Source organism: Nematolebias whitei, chromosome 7 (assembly GCF_014905685.2).
Source record: "Nematolebias whitei isolate Nwh7 chromosome 7, NemWhi1, whole genome shotgun sequence".
Taxonomy (NCBI): domain Eukaryota; kingdom Metazoa; phylum Chordata; class Actinopteri; order Cyprinodontiformes; family Rivulidae; genus Nematolebias; species Nematolebias whitei.
Window position 1 is genome coordinate 1,561,329 of NC_056504.1, and position 25,100 is coordinate 1,586,428.

At 43.8% G+C, this 25,100-nt stretch overlaps 1 protein-coding gene across 1 annotated transcript in view; it reads left to right on the plus strand.

Annotated features, from left to right (window-relative positions):
• The window catches only part of LOC119412087 (calcium-dependent secretion activator 1-like), a 780,001-nt gene that overhangs the window by 608,199 nt on the left and 146,702 nt on the right, over positions 1-25,100 (plus strand). The window contains 2 exon segments of the mRNA XM_037679064.1: positions 14,133-14,216; positions 14,651-14,683. Of these exon segments, the coding sequence (XP_037534992.1) occupies positions 14,133-14,216; positions 14,651-14,683 (117 nt within the window).

Here is a 25,100-nt window from a genome sequence, read left to right on the forward strand (position 1 = left end):
CAGGGACACCTGGACAGGTCTCCAGTCCATGACACCTGGACAGGTCTCTAGTCTATCACAGGGACACCTGGACAGGTCTCCAGTCCATGACACCTGGACAGGTCTACAGCCCATTACAGGGACATCATGGACAGGTCTCCAGTCCATCACAGAGACACATGAACAAGCCTCTAGTCCATGACACCATGGAAAGGTCTCCAGTCCATCACAGAGACCCCTGGCCAGGTCTCCAGTCCATCACAGGGACACTTGGACAGGTCTCCAGTCCATGACACCTCAACACTTCTCCAGTCCATCACAGGGACACCATGGACAGGTCTCCATCCCATTCCAGAGACACCTGGACAGGTCTCCAGTCCATCACAGAGACTCCTGGACAGGTCTCCAGTCTATCACAGAGACACCTGGACAGGTCTCCAGTCCATGACACCTAGACAGGTCTCCAGTCCATCACAGGGACTTCTGGACACATCTCCAGCCCATGACACCTGGACAGGTCTCCAGTCCATCACAGAGATTCCAGGACAGGTGTCCAGTCCATCACATGTACACATGAACAGGTCTTCAGTCCATCACAGGGACACCTGGACAGGTCCCCAGTCCATGACACCTGGACCTTTCTCCAGTCCATCACCGAGACACCTGGACAGGTCTACAGTCCATCACAGGGACATTTAGACAGGTCTCCAGTCCATCACACGGACAGACCTCCAGTCCATCACAGGGACACCATGGACAGGTCTCCAGTCCATCACAGAGACACCTGGACATATCTCCAGTCCATCACAGGGACACCTGGACTGGTCTCCAGACCATGACACCTGGACAGTTCTCCAGTCCATCACAGGGACACCATGGACAGGTCTCCAGTCAATTATAGGGACACCATGGACAGTTCTCCAGTCAATCACAGGGACACCATGGACAGGTCTCCAGTCCATCACAGGGTTAGAGTTACCAATGAGCCTAGCATGCATGTTTTGGTTTCTGTTTAATGCTAAGGCTCATGAGACTGTTTACTTCAAACTTGACTTGTGCAATTTAAATGCAGTTACAGTTCATTTGTGCTGTGACCATGCTCTCAGCAAGGTTCATATCCGGTCTAACGTGTAAGAGCAGCTTTAATGTCAACTCTGACCCATTACTGATCTGCTAGCTCTAAGGGTGCATTCACACCTGATAGTCCGGTAGACTCGGTTCGGTTCGGGACCAATATTCATGACATTTTATTTACATTTGAGCTGGTGCATTTGCATTCACACTGCACTGTGCAGTCGAGCCAACCTGTTGAACCAACCTATTGCCCCTCTCACCTGTGGGGGCGCTGCACCAAGAACTGTTCTAGAATTGCGCCGCTCAAGGTGGCTGCATGTTGGAGCAGCTCTGTTACTTTCATTCTGAGATTTTGCTTTTGGAAACTTTAATTCCTCTTTTTCTGGATGTAAATCACATTTTCTGGATGATTGTTTCCTCTGGTATCAGATGCTGTGCAGCTGGAAGGATTTTTACTGAAACTTTTTTAGTTTTGGACATTTGTTATGATGCATAACCATGGCAACAAGGCAGTTTTCTACAACCAACAGCAGCTGATTAACATCTCAAAAGCTCAAATAATATCTCAACTACAGCCCCAAATCTCAAGTGAGTTGAAAAGGATGTTCTGTGGATGGATTCTCATCTACCTGCCGGCTGTGCTCGAGTGCCTGACCACTGAGATCCTAGAACTAGCAGGAAACACGGCTCATGATAACGGGAGGACAGGATCGTCTTTCGGCACCTACAGCTGGCTGTCCGCAGCTACAAGGAGCTTGGCAGACTGCTGGGATAAGTGGCCATCGCTCTAGGAGGAGTTCTGCCCAGCATTTGGGCGGTCCTACAGCCCAAAGGGAACCGAGAGGCCAGCCGAGTCTGGGTGGACGGATCGGACGGCATCTGCAGCCAGTTTCTTAGGATCCACTGTGGGATGGACCTTTACAAGAGATCCTTCCTGACTACAGCTATCAGCATCTATAACATCTCTTAATGAAATGAGGATAACGAGTTACAACAACAAATAATTTCCCTCTGGGATTAATAAAGTATTTTTGAATTGAATTGAATTGAACTACTGAAAGAAACAACACAAACACGTCTTCTTCTTCTTCTGTAAATAAAAACAAAAACGAAGTGGCATCAAGTTTTAACAGTTTTAGGAGTTATATTTTGTAATTTTTCAAAAATGGACTTAGCATGAGCAGAAGATGAGACAGAAGACCATGAAGAATATTGTTTTTCCACACGTCAGCTGATGGCTCCATATGAGGTAAGAGGGTAAGAGATTGGTCCTGGCAGGGACCAATGCAGACATAAAATAGAATAGAATAGAATTCAACTTTATTGTCATTGCACATGTGACAGGTACAAAGCAACGAAATGCAGTTTGCATCTATCCAGAAGTGCCTAGAAAAATAAATTGGTAGATATATATAGTACAATATACAGTAAGTTGCTTTGAATACGCTATAGGTATAAATATATACAGTTTGTGAGTGTACAGACTATGAACAAGTTATAATATGAAGGGGTATAAACAGCTATATAAAAGAAAAAAAAAAAAATATATATATATATATATATAAGTATGTGAGTACTTATGAACAGTAGATAGTAGATTATGTGTACAGTTTGTACAGTAGTGGGCTCACTACTGTACAAACTGTAAAGTGCAGGTGGTGGTGTTATAGTCCATGTGCTGTTGTTGTGTGTATGAGAACACAGACCGTTGTTGTTGTTCAGATGGCAGGAGGCAGAGTTCAGGAGTGTGACAGCTGTGGGGAAGAAGCTGTTCCGGCACCTGGTGGTTTTAGTCTGGAGGCTCCTGTAGCGCCTCCCAGAGGGCAGGAGGGTGAAGAGTCTGTGTGCTGGGTGGCTGAAGTCTTTTATGATTTTTCCAGCCCTTTTCAGACACCGCTTCCTGTAGATGTCCTTTATGGCAGGAAGTGGTGATCCGGTGATGTGTTGGGCAGCTTTCACCACCCTCTGCAGCGCCTTCCGGTCTGAGGCAGAGCAGCTCCCGTACCAGACAGTGATGCAGTTGGTCAGGATGCTTTCAGTGGTGCAACAGTAAAAGTTCACCAGGATGTCTGAGGACAGGTGGTTCTTCCTCAGAGTCCTCAGAAAGAAAAGGTGCTGATGAGCTTTCTTGATCAGTTTGGAACAGCTGGTCGTCCAGGTGAGATCCTCGGAGATGTGGACACCCAGGAACTTGAAGCTGTTCACACGCTCCACCTTGATGTAGATACCATACCATACCATACCAATTTATTTATAGAGCACTTAAAACAGCAACAAGGCCAACCAAAGTGCTGTACAAAAGAACCAAACATGCACAGCAGACAGGAAAACATAAAATAGAAATACAGATACAAATAGCAGCAGAAGCTAACTAAAATGGCCAACAGAGTAGAGAACAGACCGGACCAAAACAAATCACACCATGTTAAAGGCAAGCGAATAGAAGTGGGTCTTCAAGCGAGACTTAAAGACTGAGAGTGTGGGAGCCTGCCGGACACTCAGTGGCAACTCATTCCACAGTCGTGGACCTGCAACAGAGAAAGCCCTGTCACCTCTGAGCTTACGACGGGTTTCTGGGACTGAGAGAAGCATCTGGTCTGCTGACCTCAGAGAGCGCGGTGGGACATATGGCTGCAGAAGATCAGTGAGATAGGATGGGGCGGAACTGTTCAGTGATTTAAAAACATACATGAGAATTTTGAAATGGATCCGAAGGTGAATGGGTAGCCAGTGCAGGGAGGCCAAAACTGGCGTGATGTGCTCTCTATAGCCTGTACCAGTTAAAAATCGGGCTGCAGCATTTTGGACCAGTTGTAGACGAGCAATGGAGGACTGACTGATTCCAAACAGAAGTGAATTGCAGTAATTAAGCCTAGATGTTATGAAGGCGTGGATCACTGTCTCAATGTTCTTTTTGGAGAGTATAGGCTTCAGCTTAGACAGCCGTCTCAGCTGAAAAAAACAGGATTTGACCATCATGTTTACGTGACTGTTGAGTTTTAAGGACGGGTCCATTATCACCCCCAGATTAGTCACCTTTTGTTTCTCTAGCGGGGCTAGAGAGAAAAGGTCAATGTCATGGTTCATGAGTGAGCCACTGGGATGGAACAGCATGACTTCAGACTTCTTCTCATTGAAGCTTAAGAAGTTTAAAGCCATCCAGTCCCGGATGTCAGCCAGGCAGTCAAGAAGAGGCTGAATAGAGTGTGTGCCTCTGTGCCTCAGGGGGAAGTAAATTTGGCAATCATCGGCATAGAAATGAAAGGGTATGTCGTGTTTGCGGAAGATAGCACCTAGTGGCAGCAGGTATAAAGAAAAGAGAAGGGGACCGAGGATGGACCCCTGCGGTACCCCCCACTGGAGCGCTGTCGATGCCGAACTAAAATAGATGGGTGGATGTGGGCCAGCGTTCCTCCTGAAGTCCACGATGAGCTCCTTAGTCTTCTCGGTGTTGAGCAGCAGGTTGTTGTTGTCACACCACTCAGCCAGACAAACCACCTCCTCCCTATAAGCGGTCTCATCTCAACATGTTCCTGTTTTTAGTTTTCTACATTCGCCTTAGAATCTAGCTGTTTTTTTGTTGTTGTTACCTTTTGCTTTTAGCCATCCTATTTGTAAAAAAAAAAAAATCCTACAGTATGACTTTTTATAACTGTTTATTGTTGTTGCTGTTGTCCATTGTTGTCATTTCTTTGTTGAAATCAGGTCTCTCTTGTAAATGAGTCCTCGAGGCTCAATGAGATTTACTTGTCTAAATAAAGGTTGAATGAAAGAGAAATGCGTGTCTGTTTGTCCTGCGCTGCACTCCACTTCTTGCTTGTGGAGCGGGGCTCGGTCTGTTTACATTCACACTGTACTCGAACCGCACTGGAGTTCTCTTCTAACGGACCGAGACCTAGGTTTTAGCCCGGGCCAGAGTTCGTTTTTTTGTTCCATGACAGAGTTCGATGGCACGTTCACACCTCCCTAAATGAACCGGACTTTCTAGGGAAACGAGCTAGATTTCGATTAAAGCGGACTAAACAGGGCTGGTGTGAACACATCCTAAAAGCCAGTCACAACAGCAATTGGCCTACGTTCTTTTTAATAAATATTACTATGTACATTTTCTATATAAATTTTACATTTAAAGAGCTGCAAAACGTCATAGCAGGGCTAGGAGTGGATGCCCTTAGAGCCATTACACATAGCACATTCCAAAATGTAATGTTCTAAACAAATGCTCAGTGTCAACTTCAGTGCTGCTGAGCAATACACATACCTGTCATCTGATAGAGGTTCACAGTTTCTCAATTTCTTAGACTACTTGAATATTTTAATTAGGCCTGAGCAGCGAAGCACTGCGAAGGCTTATTGTAATCGCTCTGTTCAGGCCCGAGCTACAATTTTTTTCAGCCAAATGAATTGGACTTTTGGGGGCCTTAGCATATCCCAAAAGTCACCAAATTTGGCGGACACATCAGGACTGGTGAAAAATTACGTATTTTAAGGGTTGTGAAAAAAATCGCAACAGAAACGGCTCAAGAGCGCCACCTGGAAATTTTCAAAATACCCTCCACATTAACCTTAGTTTGTCGTAGAAACATGAAATTTGGTACACTTGTCCAATTCCCAAAGATGCACAGAAAACCCTTTGGCACCAATGTTGTATGATTAAACGGGAAGGCGGCCATTTTTGAATGTCGTCCCAATTTTCACACCTTTTTGGCGGTTAACAGCCTCCGCATTTGAACAAACTCCTCCTAGGGATTTTGCTCAATCGGTTTCAAACTTGGCCATTTTGGTCAAAACACATGGGGGATGCAAATCTATCTAAACGGTTTGTTTTGGAGCATGCTGAAGGGGCGGGGCAAAACCTCAACGTTTGACATCTCGCCATGAAAAACGAAACGTTAATAGTTCCTGCACAAAAACTGTCTGAGACATCAAGCCTTCAGTGATTGATCCACATCCAGTCCCCTACAAGACTGAATGGTCAAATCATGACATCACTTAAGCCACGCCCCCTGACAACAGGAAGTGTAACGTTTTACATTGAACTGTCCCTATCTGAACCCTGATCAGCATGATAGTGTGTCCAGTGACCTAAGACATGTTGGTGTAACTTGCTTTCCAACACTGACAGTTTGGGGTGGAGCATGTGAGCGTTGCGAGGTGGCGAAGTAAGATGTAATGCTGTCGCCATATGTTTGGCTCTAAATTCCACAGATTTGAACCGAGGTACACCAAAAACAGTATGATTGATCATTATCCACCCCTTGAACAGGAAGCCATGATAATTGCCCAATAGCCTCCATAGCGCCCCTAGAATATTTTAAAACCTCAGTCCCACGCCATTTTTTGACCAATATTTCTGAAAATCGTTGAACATCTGTATTGTCTCAGGACCTATGAAAAAGTCTCTTGGAACCCATAAATTTCCAAACGATATAACTTTCACATTGAAAGACCGAAGAGCACCAAACTTGGCATGACTCATCCCTGCTGGATGTCCGACGATCCAATGTCGTCATATTTTTACGTCATCAAAACCCCGACACCTCGGAACAAGAAGTCTCTTTTTTTACTTGGAATGCTCCCTCTTTGACACCATTGACCTAATCAGGATGATCCTGTGTTAGAAGACAGATAATATGGTCTGACTTGATTTAAAGTGCAAACCGTTTTTGCTGGAGGGTGTGGGCGTGGTGAATCAGGAAGAGACGCCGTTGCAATACATTTGGCTCTAAAATACACAATTTCAGCCGAGGTGAACCAAAATCACTATGCTCGATCATTATCCACCCCTTGAACAGGTATCCATGATAAGAGGCCAATAGCCTCCACAGCGCCACCTACATTTTCCCTACAGTTATAGCTCAGTGATACATCATTCGATCTGCCCCAGATTTATTGTGCGTGATCAGTGAGCACTTCTAGACACATTGATATTGTTGTTTAACATATGACTATAGTGCGCCCCCTAGATTATTCCAACAGTTATATCTCAGTATTACATTATATGATCTGGACCAAATTTTGGATGCATATTTAGTGAGCAATTATACACACATTGGTATTGTTGTTTTACTTATGACTCAAGTGCGCCCCATACATTATTCAAACTGTTATATATCAGTTATGCATTATCTGATATGGACAAGATTTTTGGTGCATAATTAGTGAGCACTTATAGACACATTGGTGTTGTTGTTTAACTTCTGACTCCAGTGCGGCCCCTAGAATATTCCAACAGTTATATTTCAGTGAAATATCATCCAATATGTACCAGATTTTTTGTGCATGATCAGTGATCACTTATAGGCATATTGGTATTGTTCTTTAACATTTGACTCAACCGCGCCCCCTATATTATTCAAACAGTTATATCTCAGTGATACATCATCTGATTGGAACCAGAGTTTTTTGTGCATAATCAGTGAGCAAGTCTACACACACCGATACTGTGGTTTAACATATGACACAAGTGTGGCCCCTAGATTATTTAATCAGTTAGAGCTCAGTGCATTATCATCCAATATGTACCAGATTTATTGTGCGTGATCAGTGATCACTTATAGACACATTGGTGTTGTTCTTTAACATTTGACTCAAGTGCGCCCCCTACGATATTCCAACAGTTATATCTCAGTGAATTATCATCTGATCCGAACCAGATTTTTGGTGCAAAATTGGTGAGCATGTCTAAACTCATTGATATTGTGATTTAACATATGACTCAAGTGTGCACCTTCTCATACTGATATGGGTGGAAGGCGATTGCAAATTTAGGCATATGTGCACCCTGGTGGACACGTTCGGGAATGGCATGAGAGCGTTTGCGATGGTGACTGGGAGGCGTTGCTAGAGCGCCCGTGGTCATGGCTGATGTCGAAGGTTTGATGAATGCGCACTCCGGTGAACGGGCGCAGGATGGGAGCGTGAGCATTTGCAATGGCGACTGGGCAGAGTCGCTGGAGCTCCCACGGTCGCCGTAAGGCCGGAGCGGCGCTTTGCTGCGAGGGCCTTCAACGCTGCTTGCAGCTTTAATTAGACCCGAGCAGCTGTCTGCAGCTGCGAAGGCCTATTGTAGTTGTGTCGTTTCAAATTTTTTTCCGTCAAAGAGCGCTAATTTGGAGGCCTTAACATATTCGAAAACTCACCATATTTGACCCAAAATTGTCCCCCGCGAGAAATTTGAGGTATTTAATGGAACCAAAAGTGGGCGTGGCCAAACTGCTCCACAGCGCCCCCTAACGTGAGATATGACAACTGGTAAGTCCTAGAGAGCTGAAATTTGGTACACATGTAGAACCCACTGAAACATGAAAAAAAGTCTCTTGGAGGTATGCCTTAAACCAAACAGGAAGTCGGCCATTTTGGGTCAAAGGGTCAATTTTGGCCGTTTTTCACTTTTCGTACACGGCGAATTTGAACGAACTCCTCCTAGGGATTTCGCTCAATCGGTTTCAAACTTGCGCCATTTTGCTCAGTAGGCATGGGGGACCAAAACTTATCAAAACGGTGCAAACCGACGTATGTTGAGGGGGCGGGGCCGGACCTCAAAGTTATGCTTCACGCCAAAAATTTCCAAACGCTACAACTTTCACGTTGAAAAACAGAATTGCACCAAATTTGGCACGAGTCATCCCTGTCCCATGCCCGACGATACCCTGAGATCAAATTATGACGTCATCAAAGCCCCGCCCCCTCAGAACAGGAAGTGACTTTTTTTGCTTGGAATGCTCCCTCCCTGACACTCTTGACCCAATCAGGATGATCCTGTGTTAGAAGGCAGATAACAAGTTGGTCTGACTTGCTTTGAAGCGCAAAGCGATTCCCCTGGAGGATGTGGGCGTGGCGGCGTGGCGAAGTCAGAAGTGACGCCGTTACAATACGTTTGGCTCTAAATTCCACAGATTTGATCCGAGGTTCATGAAAATCACTATGATCGATCAATGCCCGCCCCTTGAACAGGAAACCATGATAATTGCGCTATAGCCTCTCTAGCGCCCCCTAGAATATTTTAAAACCTCAGCCCAAAGCCATTTTTTGACCGATAAATCTGAAACTCGGTGAACATGTGTATCTTCTCGGGACCTATGAAAAAGTCTCTTGGAGCTCCGGTCCAAAACCAACAGGAAGTCGGCCATTTTGGGTCAAAGGTTAATTTTGGGGCTTTTTTAACGGCGAATTTTAACGAACTCCTCCTAGGGATTTTGAAGGATTGACTTAAAACTTGGTTATTAGGCCCTTAAGACATTGGAGAGTAAAAGTTATCAAAAGCTTTGGGTTTCGTTTTGTTAAAGGGGCGTGGCCAGGCCTCAAAGTTGAGCTTCACGCCATAAATTTCCAAACGTTATAACTTTCAACTTGAAAAACAGATTTGCACCAAATTTGGCACGAGTCAGCCCTGTCCCATGCCCGACGATACCCTGAGGTCATATTGTGACGTCATCAAAGCCCCGCCCCCTCAGAACAGGAAGTGACTTTTTTTGCTTGGAATGTTCCTTCTTTGACACCCTTCACATAATCAGGATGATCCTGTGTTAGAAGACAGATAAGATGGTCTGACTTGATTTAAACAACAAAACAGTTATAGCTGGAGAATGTGGGCGTGGCGCCATGGCGAATTAAAAAGTGACGCCGTTGCAATACGTTTGGCTCTAAATTGCACAGATTGGAGCCCAGATGAACCAAAATCACTATGATTGATCATTATCCACCTTTGAACAGGGTTCCATGATAAGTGGCCAAGAGCCTCCACAGCGCCACCTACATTCTTCTTACAGTTATATCTCAGTGATACAACATCCGATCTGAACCAGATTTTTGGTGCGTCATTACTGAGAACTGATGGACATTTTAGTTGTGTGGTTTAATATTTGACTCAAGTGCGCCCCCTACAATATTCAAACTGTTTTGTCTCAGTGATATATCAGCCGATCTGTCCCAAATTTATGGTGTATTATTATTTAGCCCTGGTGGACACAGTAGTAATGTTTTTTAAATTTTGACTCTAGAGCGCCCCCTAGAATATTGCAACAGTTATATCTCAATGATATATCATCCGATCTGCACCAGATTTTTGTGGCATAATGTGTGACCATGTCTACACACATTGTTATTGTTGTTTAAAATTTGACTCAAGTGCGCCCCCTAGATTATTCAAACTGTTATATCTCAGTGATATGTCATCCGATCTGGACCAGATTTTTGGTGTGTGATTAGTGAGCACTTAAACACACAATGGTATTGTTGTTTTACTTTTGACTCAAGTGCGCCCCCTAGATAATTCAAACTGTTATATCTCAGTGATATATCGTCCGATCTGCACCAGATTTTTTGTGCTTGACTAGTGAGGACTTATGGACACAGTAGTGTTGTTATTTAATATTTGACTCAAGTGCGCCCCCTAGATAAATCAAACTGTTATATCTCAGTCATATATCGTCCGATCTGGACCAGTATTTGGTTGCGTCATTAGTAAGCAATTATGGACACATTAGTAGTGTTTTTTAACTTTTGACTCTAGAGCGCCCCCTAAATATTAAAATAGTTATATCCACGGTCGCAGCTGATGTCAAAGGTTCTGTGAATGCGCACTCCGGGGAACGGGAGCAGGGCGGTAGCAGAAGCGTTCTCGATGGCGACCGGGAAGAGTCGCTCGAGTTCCCGCGGTCGCCGTAAGGCCGCAGCGGCACTTCGCTGCGAGGGCCTTCAACGCTCCTTGTAGCTTTAATTGTTTTTAAAATCTTAAAAATAGGTCCAGTCGCTCCTCCAAGTTTGAGATATTGAAAAAGGCAGATTGGATTGTTGTGAAAGTTTCTCAAACAACCAGTGAGTCCAACCCCTGACCAATCAGTGACCAGCAGTGTTCTGATGTCACATATTCAGGCCAGCATGGTACATTGGGAACAGCAGAGAAGTTGGTCCTGAAAAAGGGACTGGTTTCACATATAATTGCTAGTGGAAAAGCGGAAATGTTAATAGCTCCTACACAAAAACTGTCCGAGACATCAAGCCTTCAGTGATTGATCCACATCCAGTCCCCTGCAAGACTGAATGGTCAAATCATGACATCACTTAAGTCACGCCCCCTGACAACAGGAAGTGTAACATTTTACGTTGAACTGTCCCTATCTGAACCCTGATCAGCATGATAGTGTATCCAGTGACCTAAGACATGTTGTTGTAACTTGCTTTCCAACACTGACAGTTTGGGGTGGAGCATGTGGGCGTTGCGATGTGGCGAAGTAAGACGTAACACCGTCACCATACGTTTGCCTCTAAATTCCACAGATTTGAACTCAGGTTCACCATAATCAGTATGATCGATCATTATCCACCCCTTGAACAGGAAGCTATGATAAGTGGTCAATAGCCTCTACAACGCCCCTAGAATATTTTAAAACCTTAGCCCCAAGCCATTTTTTGACCGATAATTCTGAAACTTGGCAAACATCTGTATCTTCTCAGGACCTATTAAAAAGTCTCTTGAAGCCCTATTCCAAACTCAACAGGAAGTCGGCCATTTTGTGTCAAAGGGTCATTTTTAGGTGTTTCTAATGGCGAATTTTAATGAACTCCTCCTAGGGATTTTGAAGGATTGTTTTCAAACTTGGTTAATATGCCCTTAAGACATTGTGGAGTAAAAGTTATCAAAAGCTTTCAGTTTCGTTTAGGCTAAAGGGGCGTGGTCAGGCCTCAAAATTGTACTTCACGCCATAAATTTACAAACGCTATAACTTTCACAATGAAAGACCGAAATGCACCAAACTTGGCATGACTCATCCCTGTTGGATACCCGACGATTCACTGTGGTCATATTTTGACGTCATCAAAGCCCCGCCCCTCAGAACAGGAAGTCTCCTTTTTTTACTTGGAATGCTCCCTCTTTGACACCCTTGACCTAATCAGGATGATCCTGTCTTAGAATGCAGATAAGATGGTCTGACTTGATTTTAAGTGCAAACTGTTTTTGATGGAGGATGTGTGCGTGGTGGCATGGCGAATTAAGAAGTGACGCCGTTGCAATACGTTTGGCTCTAAATTACACAGATATCAGCCAAGGTGTACCAAAATCTCTATGATCGATCATTCACCAACCCTTGAACAGGTATCTATAATAAGTAACCAATAGCCTGCACAGCACCCCCTAGATTATTACTAGGGTTATAGCTCAGTGATACATCATCCGAGCTGAACCAGATTTAATGTGCATCATCAGTGAGAACTTCTAAACACATTGATATTGTGGTTTAATATATGACTCGAGTGCACCCCCTAGAATATTCCAACAGTAATAGCTCAGTGAAATATCATCAAGTATGTACCACATTTATTGTGAGTGATCAGTGAGCACTAATAGACACATTGGAATTGTTCTTTAACATTTGACTCAAGTGTGCCCCCTAGATTATTTCAACTGTTATATCTTAGTGATACATCATCCAATCGGAACCAGATTTTTTGTGCATAATCAGTGAGCACGTCTAGACACATTGATATTGTGGTTTAACAAACGACTCAAGTGTGTCCCCTAGATTATTTAATCAGTTATATCTCAGTGATATATCATCTGATCTGCACCAGATTTTTGGTGCGTCATTAGTGAGCACTTCTAGACACATATTTTTTTTTAAAATTTTGACTCCTGTCAGGCCCCTAGATTATTCCAACAGTTAAATCTCAGTGAAATACCATCCATTATGTACCAGATTTATTGTAGATGATCATTTAGCACTTATAAACACATTGGTATTGTTCTCTTTAACATTTGACTCCATTGCAGCCCCTACATTATTCAAACAATAACATCTCCGTTATATATCATCCAATATGTACCAGATTTATTGTGCCTGATCAGTGAGCACTCATAGACACATTGGTATTGTTCTTTAATATTTGGCTCAAGTGTGCCCCCTACATTATTCCAACATTTAAATCTCAGTGATACATCATCCAATCTGAACCTGAGATTTTGTGCTTCATCAGTGAACACTTGTAGACACATGGGTATTGTTGATTCATGACATCACTTAAGCCCCACCTACTCTGAGAAAAAATGCAGATTATTGGATGACACTTCCAGCTTCGCACTGTGTAAAATATTAGACTGAAACTTTGTTTGCTAACTGTTGATTACCACACATGACATGTTGAAAAGCATAAAGGAAGTGCTTGTCAAACACTCACCACAAAACAGGAAGTCACCATAACTCCTGTCTGGAAGGTCAGATTTCGCTTATATTTGTAAGATCTGCAGCTGGACAAGTAACGACATGGATGGAAAGCGATGTCGAAGATTCGGGAAATGCACCCTATGGTGAACACATGTGGGATTGGCACAAGAGCGTTCACAATGGCAACTGGGTGGACTAGCTGGAGCTCCCGCAGTTGCCATAAGGCCGGAGCGTCGCTTTGTTGCGAAAAGTGTGTCTTGTTTATCTAATTTTATGGTAGATTTGTCTTGCTATGAAGATAAGTGATAACTTATTTTGTGCATTTGATTGTTAAGAAGGGCAGCATAGTGGCACAACTGGTAGAGCTGCTGTGTCTCAGCGAGCAGGTCCTCGGTTCAAATCCCGGTCCAGAGGCCTTTCTGGGTGGAGTTTGCATGTTCTCTACGTGCATGCGTGGGTTTTCTCTGGGTACTCCAGTTTCCTCCCACAGACCAAAAATATGCATGTTAGACTGATTGGTAACTCTAAATTGTCTCTAGATGAGAGAGAGAGAGTGAATGGTTGTTTGTCTCTATGTGTCCCTATGATGGACTGGAGACCTGTCCAGGTGTCCCCCGCCCCTCGCACAGTGATTGTTGGACATGGGCACCGGCGACCCCGTGACCCAAAATGGAAGAAGCGGGCAAAAGATAAAGGATGGATGGATGATTGTTAAAAATATCAAATAATTTATAGCAGTGCAATCTGTTTTATTTATTAATACATACTCCATCCATCATCCATCCATCATCCATCCATCCATCCATCCATCCATCATTTTAGAGCAATTATTTGGAAACTGACTTTGTACTTTATTAATTTATTTTAATGCACATGCTTTGCTGTTTTTCCTTTTCTTTCTTTCCGTTCCTCCAGTTTGTGGTCACTCTAGAGAGCGTATTGTCCAAGCTGTCTAGATATGATGAAGGCACACTCTTCTCTTCTTTCCTGTCTTTTACAGTAAGTGGAACAAATTTATTCTTACTTTAGTAAGATATGTGTTCCTATGGTATAGTCAGCACACTGTAGAAACTTCATTCACTCACTCGAGTAAAGGAAATGTTTTTCATTACTGATAGTTTAGTTATGTTGCATTTAAAATGTTGGCATTTAATTTAGTTTCAATATTAATTTAATAAAGTTTGACTTTTTGTATAATGTCTGTCAGCATGAAGCATGTTAACACCTCCACTGGTTTTCTACTATACTACTATACTGTCAAATCCAGGTTATTGAATTTTTATGCACATTTTTGCAACTAAGTACTCAACAAGTTATGTCTGCCGGTTCTGTGAGCACTACAATAAATTTGTTTGTAAGGTAGACTTTGTTCTTAAATGTAGTGCCAACGTTGAAGGGATGAGTTTCACCCACTTCTCTCTCTTTCATGTAAGGTAAAAGCTGCCTCAAAGTACGTGGATGTACCTGTAAGTACCATAGTCTAATCTGTATGTGTGTGTGTGTGTGTGTGTGTGTGTGTGTGTGTTTTCTTATGCTACTTTGTCAGGACCACTGTTGAACACATACTACATTGTGAGGATCAACTGCACATTGTGAGGATCAAACCCCGGTCCCCATAAGGTTCAAGTGTCGATGGTGGTTTAAGGGTTAGGTTTAGGACTAAGGTGTGAATTGAGGATGGATTAGGTTTAGTGTTAGGTAATGGTTAAGTTTAGAGTAAGGGTCAGGGTTAGGCTATAGAAATGAATGAAAAAATGAATGGAAGTCAGAGTCAGAGTTTCTTTATTTGTCATTCTCACCCCATGTGGTACATGTGGTGGAACAAGATTTTGTACTTTGGGTCCCAGTTACATCCAACAAAAAAATTGTAAAAGAATAACAGTAATAAGATCTAAGATATGAACTAAGAGAAACAGCAACTAAAAATACGCTAAGCACGAATAGCATAAAAACAATATGCCAAACAACAGCAGCACGAACATGAGTCTGTGTGAGCAGATGAGTACGTATGAACACAGCAGCATGAAATAAATCAGCAGCAACATGATGTGATTTTTTTTTCATGGTGATTATCCTGGTTAGATATTCATGAGACTAACAGCCTCAGGGTGTAATGGTCACTGGCCGTTTCCTACAGCGTTAGATGTATTTCCATTTTTTCCCCTTATTTTATGATATTCTCTACACTGCAAATATGACCATTTTTTATTAATTATTGTCCCCTGCAAGGTAATGATTATTTTCCAAATTAATGTTTGAACTTGTTTATTTGTTTGTGTAAATTTGTTTGTGTAAAAATATGTTTTGGGGTGACAGCGGGGAAGAGAACTTAAAAAGAGGAGGATGTGACGGTGTTTCGCCCCTCTCGCCTTGGGTGCGCACCTGCCAAGGAGGATTTGGCATGAGGCCGTTGCCCTGGACTGCTTGTGGACTGCCTGTGGACTGTTTATCACCCCGAGTCGGGATTGCGGTGGATTAGTAACTTTTTTCTTACCCAGGACTGCAGGGGAGGCACGATAAATGGACCTTGAAATTCTGGTGAGATTGCTTCTTTTTATTTTGGCACGCCAACGCCTGAATGGATTGAGTGGGTGTTTCCCTCATTCCACCTTCAAACAAACTTTCCTTCTAAGAGGACATTTGGACTGAAAGTTGGTGCAGCTTGGTTTTTGATTTATGGGGCTTGTGGAGTTTTGACTGTCGTTGGGGAAATGGGAGAATGAAGCATTTGGGTTGTTTGTGTGCACATCTGATTTGTTTGTTTAAATTGTGTAAAGGGCATTAAATGTTATTCTTCGTTGCCAATATCATTAGTTTGTTTATGAGAGCTTTTTTGCATGTGTGGGTGAATTATTTTCTGTTTACTAGGTTATGCTTTCTCCTCAACCAGTATAAGTTTTAAGCACTGTCAGCTCCAGGCACTGCCCGTGACGTATTTAGCGTTATGTAATTAATCTGCCTTTTACCGTAGTGGTGGGGGCAGGTTATTACATCTGTTGGCCCGTACGGGGAGCTATTGTTCTTGTGGAGTTTGGCTGCTATACAGGTCCTTCTCAAAAAATGAGCATATTGTGATAAAGGTCATTATTTTCCATAATGTAATGATAAAAATGAAACTTTCATATATTTCAGATTCATTGCACACCAACTGAAATATTTCAGGTCTTTAATTGTTTTAATACTGATGATTATGGCATACAGCTCATGAAAACCCAAAATGTCTGTCCCAAAAAATTAGCATATTTCATCCCACCAATGAAAGACAAGTGTTTTAAATACAAAAAACACAAACCTTCAAAATAATCATGTTCATTTATGCACTCAATACTTGGTCGGGAATCCTTTTGCATGAATGACTGCTTCAATGCGGCGTGGCATGGAGGCAATCAGCCTGTGGCACTGCTGAGGTGTTATGGAGGCCCAGGATGCTTCGATAGCGGCCTTAAGCTCATCCAGAGTGTTGGGTCTTGCGTCTCTCAACTTTCTCTTCACAATATCCCACAGGTTCTCTATGGGGTTCAGGTCAGGAGAGTTGGCAGGCCAATTGAGCACAGTAATACCATGGTCAGTAAACCATTTACCAGTAGTTTTGGCACTGTGAGCAGGTGCCAGGTCGTGCTGAAAAATGAAATTTTCATCTCCATAAAGCTTTTTGGCAGATGGAAGCATGAAGTGCTCCAAAATCTCCTAATAGCTAGCTGCATTGACCCTGCGCTTGATAAAACACAGTGGACCAACACCAGCAGCAGACATGACACCCCAGACCATCACTGATTGTGGGTGTTTCACACTGGACTTCTGGCATTTTGGCATTTCCTTCTCCCCAGTCTTCCTCCAGACTCTGGCACCTTGATTTCCGAATGACATGCAAAATTTGCTTTCATCCGAAAAAAGTACTTTGGACCACTGAGCAACAGTCCAGTGCTGCTTCTCTGTAGCCCAGGTCAGGCGCTTCTGCCGCTGTTTCTGATTCACAAGAGGCTTGACCTGGGGAATGCGGCACCTGTAGCCCATTTCCTACACACGCCTGTGCACGGTGGCTCTGGATGTTTCTACTCCAGACTCAGTCCACTGCTTCCGCAGGTCCCCCAAGGTCTGGAATCGGCCCTTCTCCACAATCCTCCTCAGGGTCCGGTCACCTCTTCTCGTTGTGCAGCGTTTTCTGCCACACTTTTCCCTTCCCACAGACTTCCCACTGAGGTGCCTTGATACAGCACTCTGGGAACAGCCTATTCGTTCAGCAATTTCTTTCTGTGTCTTACCCTCTTGCTTGAGGGTGTCAATGATGGCCTTCTGGACAGCAGTCAGGTCGGCAGTCTTACCCATGATTGCAGTTTTGAGTAATGAGCAAGGCTGGGAGTTTTTAAAAGCCTCTGGAATCTTTTGCAGGTGTTTAGAGTTACGTCGTTGATTCAGATGGTTAGGTTAATAGCTTGTTTAGACAACTTTTCATGATATGCTAATTTTTTGGGACAGGCATTTTGGGTTTTCATGAGCTGTATGTCATAATCATCAGTATTAAAACAATTAAAGAGCTGAAATATTTCAGTTGGTGTGCAATGAATCTGAAATATTTGAAAGTTTCATTTTTATCATTACATTATGGAAAATAATGACCTTTATCACAATATGCAAATTTTTTGAGAAGGACCTGTATGTATAATTTTTGGTTGATGTTTGTTAGACTGTGGAGTAAAGATAAATCAATTCAGGCATAAGTATTTTACTTTATAACCACTCTCAGTTGATTTTGTTTTCATTTACAAGTGTTGATGGCCCAAATTATTGTTTGTAACTTTTTGGTGCAGGGGAAGTATATGGTGAACTTTAAGGGTTTGGTATAGTTTAAATGCAAGTTGTTGATTTTTTCTGCCATTTGTGGAGTCAACATATTTTACATATATTACATCCATAAATCTATTATACAAATACTGATTTTTCTGCATACAGCATCACATTTCAGCGCCTAGAGGACTTTAACTCGTTATATCTGCTTCAAATCATTTGGATTCCTCCTCTGAGGAGTCTGCGTCTGATCAGCTTACAGCATCCCTCAGGATTTTTGACCTGCAACCTTCCACTCTGCCGGAAGATGCATGCCTCCACCAGCATGTTACAGCCAGGCAAAACCCTAGGTTGGCCAGTGGTCTAAGAGGCATCTTAACCACAGTGGAACAGCTTTTGAAAGTGGGGTCGCTGATCGAAAGGGATTGGAGCAACTCTCAGGATTACTGGAGTAGAGTGCAGCAGGCCCACCCTTTGGACAGAACAAAGAAAACAGGTAGAAAGTCTGCGCACAGCCAAGTCCAGGGACATGGTGGAGAGGTGTCTGCAGTTCAGGCAGTATTGTCCTTGTTAGTGGTTCCTGTAACTATCCAGGGAACTACATGAGATGCTGTCCTCAACTCTGGATGTACTTATTCTCTCATTAGACAAAGCCTGTGGAAGAGAATAAGAACACCTGGGAAAACACTGAGTAGAAGTGAGGTACCAAAGTTTGCCATGGCTAATGGACAAGAAAGTCAGGCAGAGGGAAAAACTGTACTACTGCTGCAATTTCATGACATCTCCATCACCATCCCTGTGCACATCATAAATGATGAGCAGCTTTGTATGCCACTGTTACTTGGGTTGGACTTTATGAACGCCAGTCAGATTGTCCTAAAGCCACATCTCAGGAGTTATGGGTTGCCGGATGGAAAAGAATAAAAATTCAAGGTCAGATCACGAGATGAGCTGTGTTAGAAGGATGCACAGTTATGTGTCAGTTTTTACCTGGCTGGCTGTGGTGGAAAACTCACAGGCTAAAATGCCTGCTCTCCCTCTTTTGAAAGACCAGCCTGAAGAGGTGCGGTTGCTGCTGCAGAAGTGGCCCACCGTTTGGACAGAGGCTGTTTGAGCCACCGAGGTCATTAGCCACCATGTTGTGATATCCGACGAGCTTCCTGTGAGACAGCGAGCTTACAGGGTGTCACCCCAAAAACAAGCTGTTATTGAGGCTGAACTGGGAAAAATGCTGCAAAACAACATAATCGAGCCATCAACTTCTGCATTGGCAGCGCCATTGGTGTTGGTGTCGTGGAAAGATGGCACACCATGCTTTTGTGTGGATTTTCGTGAACTCATTGCAAAGACTCTTCATGATGCATATTCTATGCCACTAGTCTCTGCAAGTTGCTCAATTCTTCAGTTCCTTAGATCTCAAGAGTGGCTATTGGCAGGTTGCCATGAGCAAGGAGAGCAAGGAAAAAACAGCCATGATAACTCATAAAGGCTTGTTCCAGTTTAAGATAATGCCTTTTGGTCTGAGGAATGCCGGCGCCACCTTCCAGCGATTAATGGAAACAGTTCTCAGAGAACTCAGGAAAAAACTGTTTTGTTTATATCTATGGCATCATAGTGATCTTTAACACCATTGAACAACATCTGCAACATCTCGAGGCTGTGTTTAAAAAGCTCCATGAGGCTCATCTCACCATAAACATAAATAAATGTTGTCTGCTTCAAACCTGTCTCAGATTCCTCAGCCATGTGATCTCTGGAAAAGGAGCGGAGGTAGACCCAAGTAAAATCCAGGCCATCTCCGACTATCCACCTCCTACTTATTTAAAGGGCCTGCAGAGGTTTCTCAGATTAGTGGAATGGTACCACAAATTTATACCCAGATTGGCAGCCCTTGTTGCCCCCCTGAATAATCTTAAAAAAAAGGTTGTACCTTGGGAGTGGTCATCAGAGTGTCAAGCATCATTCAAACACCTCAACACACTGCTGCAATCTCTACCAGTCCTCGCTCAACCACAGTCACACCTTGGCTTCCAGGTACATTGTGATGCCAGCGACTTGTGATTGGGAGCTGTCCTGATGCAAATGGAGGAGGGAGAGGAGAAAGCCATTGCATTTGCCTCAAGAGTGCTCCGTGGGGCTGAACTTCGTTATTCCACCTCTGAAAACGAATGCCTATGGGCAGTTGAAAAATGGTGCCACTATCTGGAAGGAGAGATGTTTGATATGTTTACAGATCATGCTGCACTAGCATGGGCATTTAACTGCCCAAAGACCTCAGCCCGGCTTACTAGATGGACATTAAGACTGTAAGCATTCACATTTCGGGTACATTACAAGAGGTTGCTGCAACGCTGTTCCTGATGCTCTGTCACGTGTACTACCTGGCCAGGAAGGTACCATCAATTCAATTAAATTCAGTTTATTTATATAGTGCCAAATCACAACAAAGTTGTCTCAGGGCACTTTACAGAAACATTCACATAAAAGCCAATAAGTAAAGTTCTCTATCTAAGGAGCCTAACGATTGATCATTTGCACACTGATGGCTGTTTACTATTCACAGAGGGCTGAGTGTGTTAGGATTTGTGGTCGGAGCGAACCCAGAGTGCAGAACAGGGACTCAACTCGGCAGAAATACAAAAATAAGTTTTTAATGATAAATGAAAAGTACAAAATAAATATGCTGACGGGGCAGCAAAACTTACATAAACAAGGAGGGAGGCACGGGGAACTCGGGAGACACGAGGAACTCGAGGAACCAGGAAAACAGAGAGACTCAAGGAAGCACACCCAACGAAGACGACCCGACAAAGGACAAGACAGAATAGGGAGACTTAAATACAAGGAGAAGACGAGACATGATGACAAACAGCTGGGACGAGACACAGGTGGCAACAATGGAAACTAACGAGGAGCACGAGGAAAACAGACACACCGGGCCACAGAAAACTAACATCCTTACAGAGTGATACTAGCATTAACTGCATTGTCAGAGGGGGACAGATGAACACGGAGGCCTACACCCCTGTTCATCTGAGAAGGTGCTATTTATAAGACTGAGCTTAATACAGCACCTCAGACTGAGGAAGTCTTTCGGATGAAAGATGAAACGTTTCTACATTTTTTTGTTGTTTTGCTTTGTTTTGTTTTTTGAATGTCTAGAGGACCAGATTTAACTTTTTTAGATTTTTCTACATGGATTATTGAGCATTCATCAGGATACTTTGAACCACTTTGGTCAAGATTGCCTCCAACTTGTCATAGAGTTTGAGAAAACAGCAAGGAAGAGGGCAGACTACAGGAACCACTTGTGATTCAACCTCAGATGTGGACAAAGTGGCAACATTCCCAAGAGCCTGGAACTAAAATCAGCGGGAACCGGGCAAGCAAGATCCGTCAGAAGGCACAGACCCAGCTGCTGAATGAACGGGTGAGATAGACCAATTTTACTATTGAGGCCTTGAAGGCCAAAGAAGAGCACATTAAACAAAAACTAACAACGTGCCTAGATCAGACCACACTTCAGCAAGTGATGGACTGTACAGATCAAGCACACTTAACACAGCACGTCAAGTCCAAGACTTGACAACAAAACAAGTTTAACTTACTAATAACTCATCAACACCATCACAATTCCAATAACAACGCATTCAGTGTAAGACAACACGCCAGTAGACAATTACATGCCAGGGAGACAGAAAAGTGGGTGAAGAATTTATTCAGAACACCACATACAGAACACCATGGACTTTGTAGATAAGGTAAGGGATGTCATCATGGAGACTGATGAAACAATTGTCTATTTTGATGTCACATCACTCTTTACGTGCATTCAAGTTGAGGATGCAGTAGAGGTGGTCAGTTTAAGATTAAAAGCAGAAACCACTCTGAGCAGCAGGACTATGCTTTCCACAGAACAACTGTGTCAACTCTTGAAACTGTGCCTGCAGTCAACCTACTTCACATATGGGGAGCAATATTATAGGCAGAAACATGGGTGTGCTATGGGGTCTCCAGTTTCTCTTATTGTGGCCAATCCGTACATGGAGGAGGTAGAAGAGAGCCGTGACGTCCTATTCAGGGACACCACCAAGTCATTGGTTCAGGTATGTTTATGACGCCTGAGTTAAAATTAAATCTCACGAAGTCCAACATTTTACTGACCACATCAACTCTGTGGATAAGTACATCAAGTTCACACAAGAAGATGTAAAAAATGGCAGGTTGGCTTTCTTAGACTGTGAGGTCTCAGTCTCTGATAGAGGACATTTGCAAACTGAGGTGTACCACAAACCCACCCACCCATACCAGTGTTTACAGTTTGACTCCCATCACCCTTTGGAGCACAAGTTAGGAGTCATCAGGACTCTGTATCACAGAGCAGACAGCGTCCCCACTAACTCAGGAGCCAGGCAGAAGGAGAAATCCCACACAAGACAGGCTCTAGAGCAATGTGGATATCCTATAATATATAATATGTATCCAGTGGATAACTGGGCCTTCCTGAAAACAGAGAAGAAACTCAAACAGGACTCCAGTCAGCCATCAGGTGAAAAGGAGGAACCCAAACCAGTGGTCATTCCGTATGTTGAGGGAGTATCAGAGAAACTGAGACATTTATTTTCTAAACACACCGTCCCAGTGGCTTTTAAATCACAAAATACATTTCGGCAAAGACTGGTTCATCCCAAAGATCCAGTCCCTCTGGCACAGAGTAATATTGTGTATGCTGTTCAGTGTTAGGAGGTCTGTGATCAGTCTTACATTGGGGAAACTAAACAGCCACCGGCCAAAAGAATGGACCAGCACAGAAGAGCAACAACATCAGGCCAGGACTCTGCAGTCTACACTCATCCCCAGGCCAGCGGTCACTCTTTCAGGGATGAAGATGTTCACATCCTGGATAGAGAGGAACAATGGTTTGAGAGAGGAGTAAAGGAGGCCATATTTGTGAAAAGAAATTGTCAAATCATTAAACAGGGGTGGAGGCCTCCATGTTCATCTGTCCCCCTCTTATAATGCTGTTATTGCTAGTATCACTCAGCCCCCTGTGAATAGTAAACAGCCATCAGTGTGCTAATGATCCATCGTTAGGCTGATGGTCCTTCTTGATCATTTTTTTATTATTATTATTTTTCCTGCTATTCTACGGTGAAACCAGACGTGCCCCCCACCCGCTTCCCTGCTGTGCTCTTTTGTCCTGTGAACCCCTAAAAAGCCTCTTTTTTTCCTGCATACCTCTTAATTCGAAGGATCAACTGGTCTCTCAACAAAATCGATCATCTTCTCCCGACAGGAGTCAGGGTAAGGAGGATCCTCTTACCTCTAAGGAAACAAATTGGATTCATGATGACAACTAGACTCTACTGTTTGGGTTGGTGAAATCTGGTTGTCCACAAATTTGTGTGGAGGTGTTGAAGCTCGAAAGTGCTCGTACTGAATGTGGAGCTGCAGCAGCTGTTATCAGGACTGTGATCTCTCTGGCAGCACTCATGAATGGTGCGAATAATCTGGAGAAGCTGTGAGCTCGACTTTTGGAGTAAAGGATCAATTCGGCTGTTTTGGAGTTTCCATCAGAGAATTTGTACAGCAAGACTTTAAAGGCAGATACAACAATTCACGAGTTCTGCCTGACCCAAACTGTGGCCTTGATGCCAGAATTATCTCAACTCCTCCTGGAATGTTTTAAAAATAACAAAGATGCTTTGACTGTTTCCTCACCCCTCCCTTCCCCAAGGCTGTGGACATGTAACAGAACCTCAACACACGGTGAGTGGGTGATCTCATACATCGATGACGGACACCCGTCAAGAGCCAAACTCCCAGGAGTAGCAGCAACTGCACCAACGGTTCGGAAAAACCGGGATTACACAGGTAAAGGTAAACGTGTGAAGAAACGTCGGCCAAAACCTACAAGGTTCCTGTGTAACCTGATCAGAAAGGGGGTGGCTAATAACGCTTACCTGTCAATCACACTTGAAGGGGTCGTCACACATGAAGCCCTACTGGATGGTGGAGCCGACATAACTATTATGTCAGCCAAACTGTTCGAGGAGCTCAGGACTGCCGCTAACGGTGTTCACAGGGACATACCTCTCATAGAATGGGCTATAGGGCTGCAGGGCCTCACAGAGACAAGGACAACCCTAACAGCTAGAGCTATGGTTCACATGCAGGTTGGCGAGATGACACTATACCACCCGGTATATGTGTCTATGGTTGACTCATTCCCATTTTTGGTCGGCCAGGATTTTATAAACGCTTTGACGCGATTATAGATTATGGTACACAGACAATGTGGGCTAGAGTGAGCAAACCCCTGCCAATACCCATGCCTCCGGAGACAGTCACAGACTGCCCAACAGCAGGCACCACAGAAGGTACTGAGGACCTCTCAGCAGAGAATACAGTCCCGTTAAGTTATCCTTCAAAAGCATGTGAAACCAAAAATACCCAACCGGTGAACCCGACCCTGACTGAATTACAAAGCCTCCTCTGTGAGCTAAAACAGTCAGGGCCCACCGGATACTACCTACCATTGGTAGTTCAAGGTGTAGAGATCCAAGGATCCCACGCCAAAGATGCTGTACTGTCGTCGGGGACAGATAAACCAGCTATCAAGGACGGAGCCGTGGACGGCCCTCAGAGGTCCTTTGACCCCTCCTGGCTGCTTGCAACTCTGCCAGTACAACCTACAGCCGAGGTAATGGCAGTCACACGTGCACAGGCTACAGCCAAGCCGGCTGACAACACAGTCTCTGTACAACCCGTGCTGACTGACCCAGACATCATCCAACTTCAGAAGTTGGATCCTGCAATAAACTCGATGATGCTGTATTTGACTGACCCAGGGAAAAACACTCTGTCCGAAGCAGACCTAGATTCCAATCCAGACCTTAAAGCCCTCTTTCAGCTGCGCAAACAGCTAGAACTACTCAAGGGCATCCTAACTTTAGCTCATGGAGCGACGTCCTCACCCGTGTTCGTGGTACCCCATGACCAAAGGGGGCTGACGTTAGTTAGGGTAATGTTACCAGACGCGATAACGTGATCAAATCTGACATTCAGAGTGAGTGACGCACCGAAACGTCGTTTTCT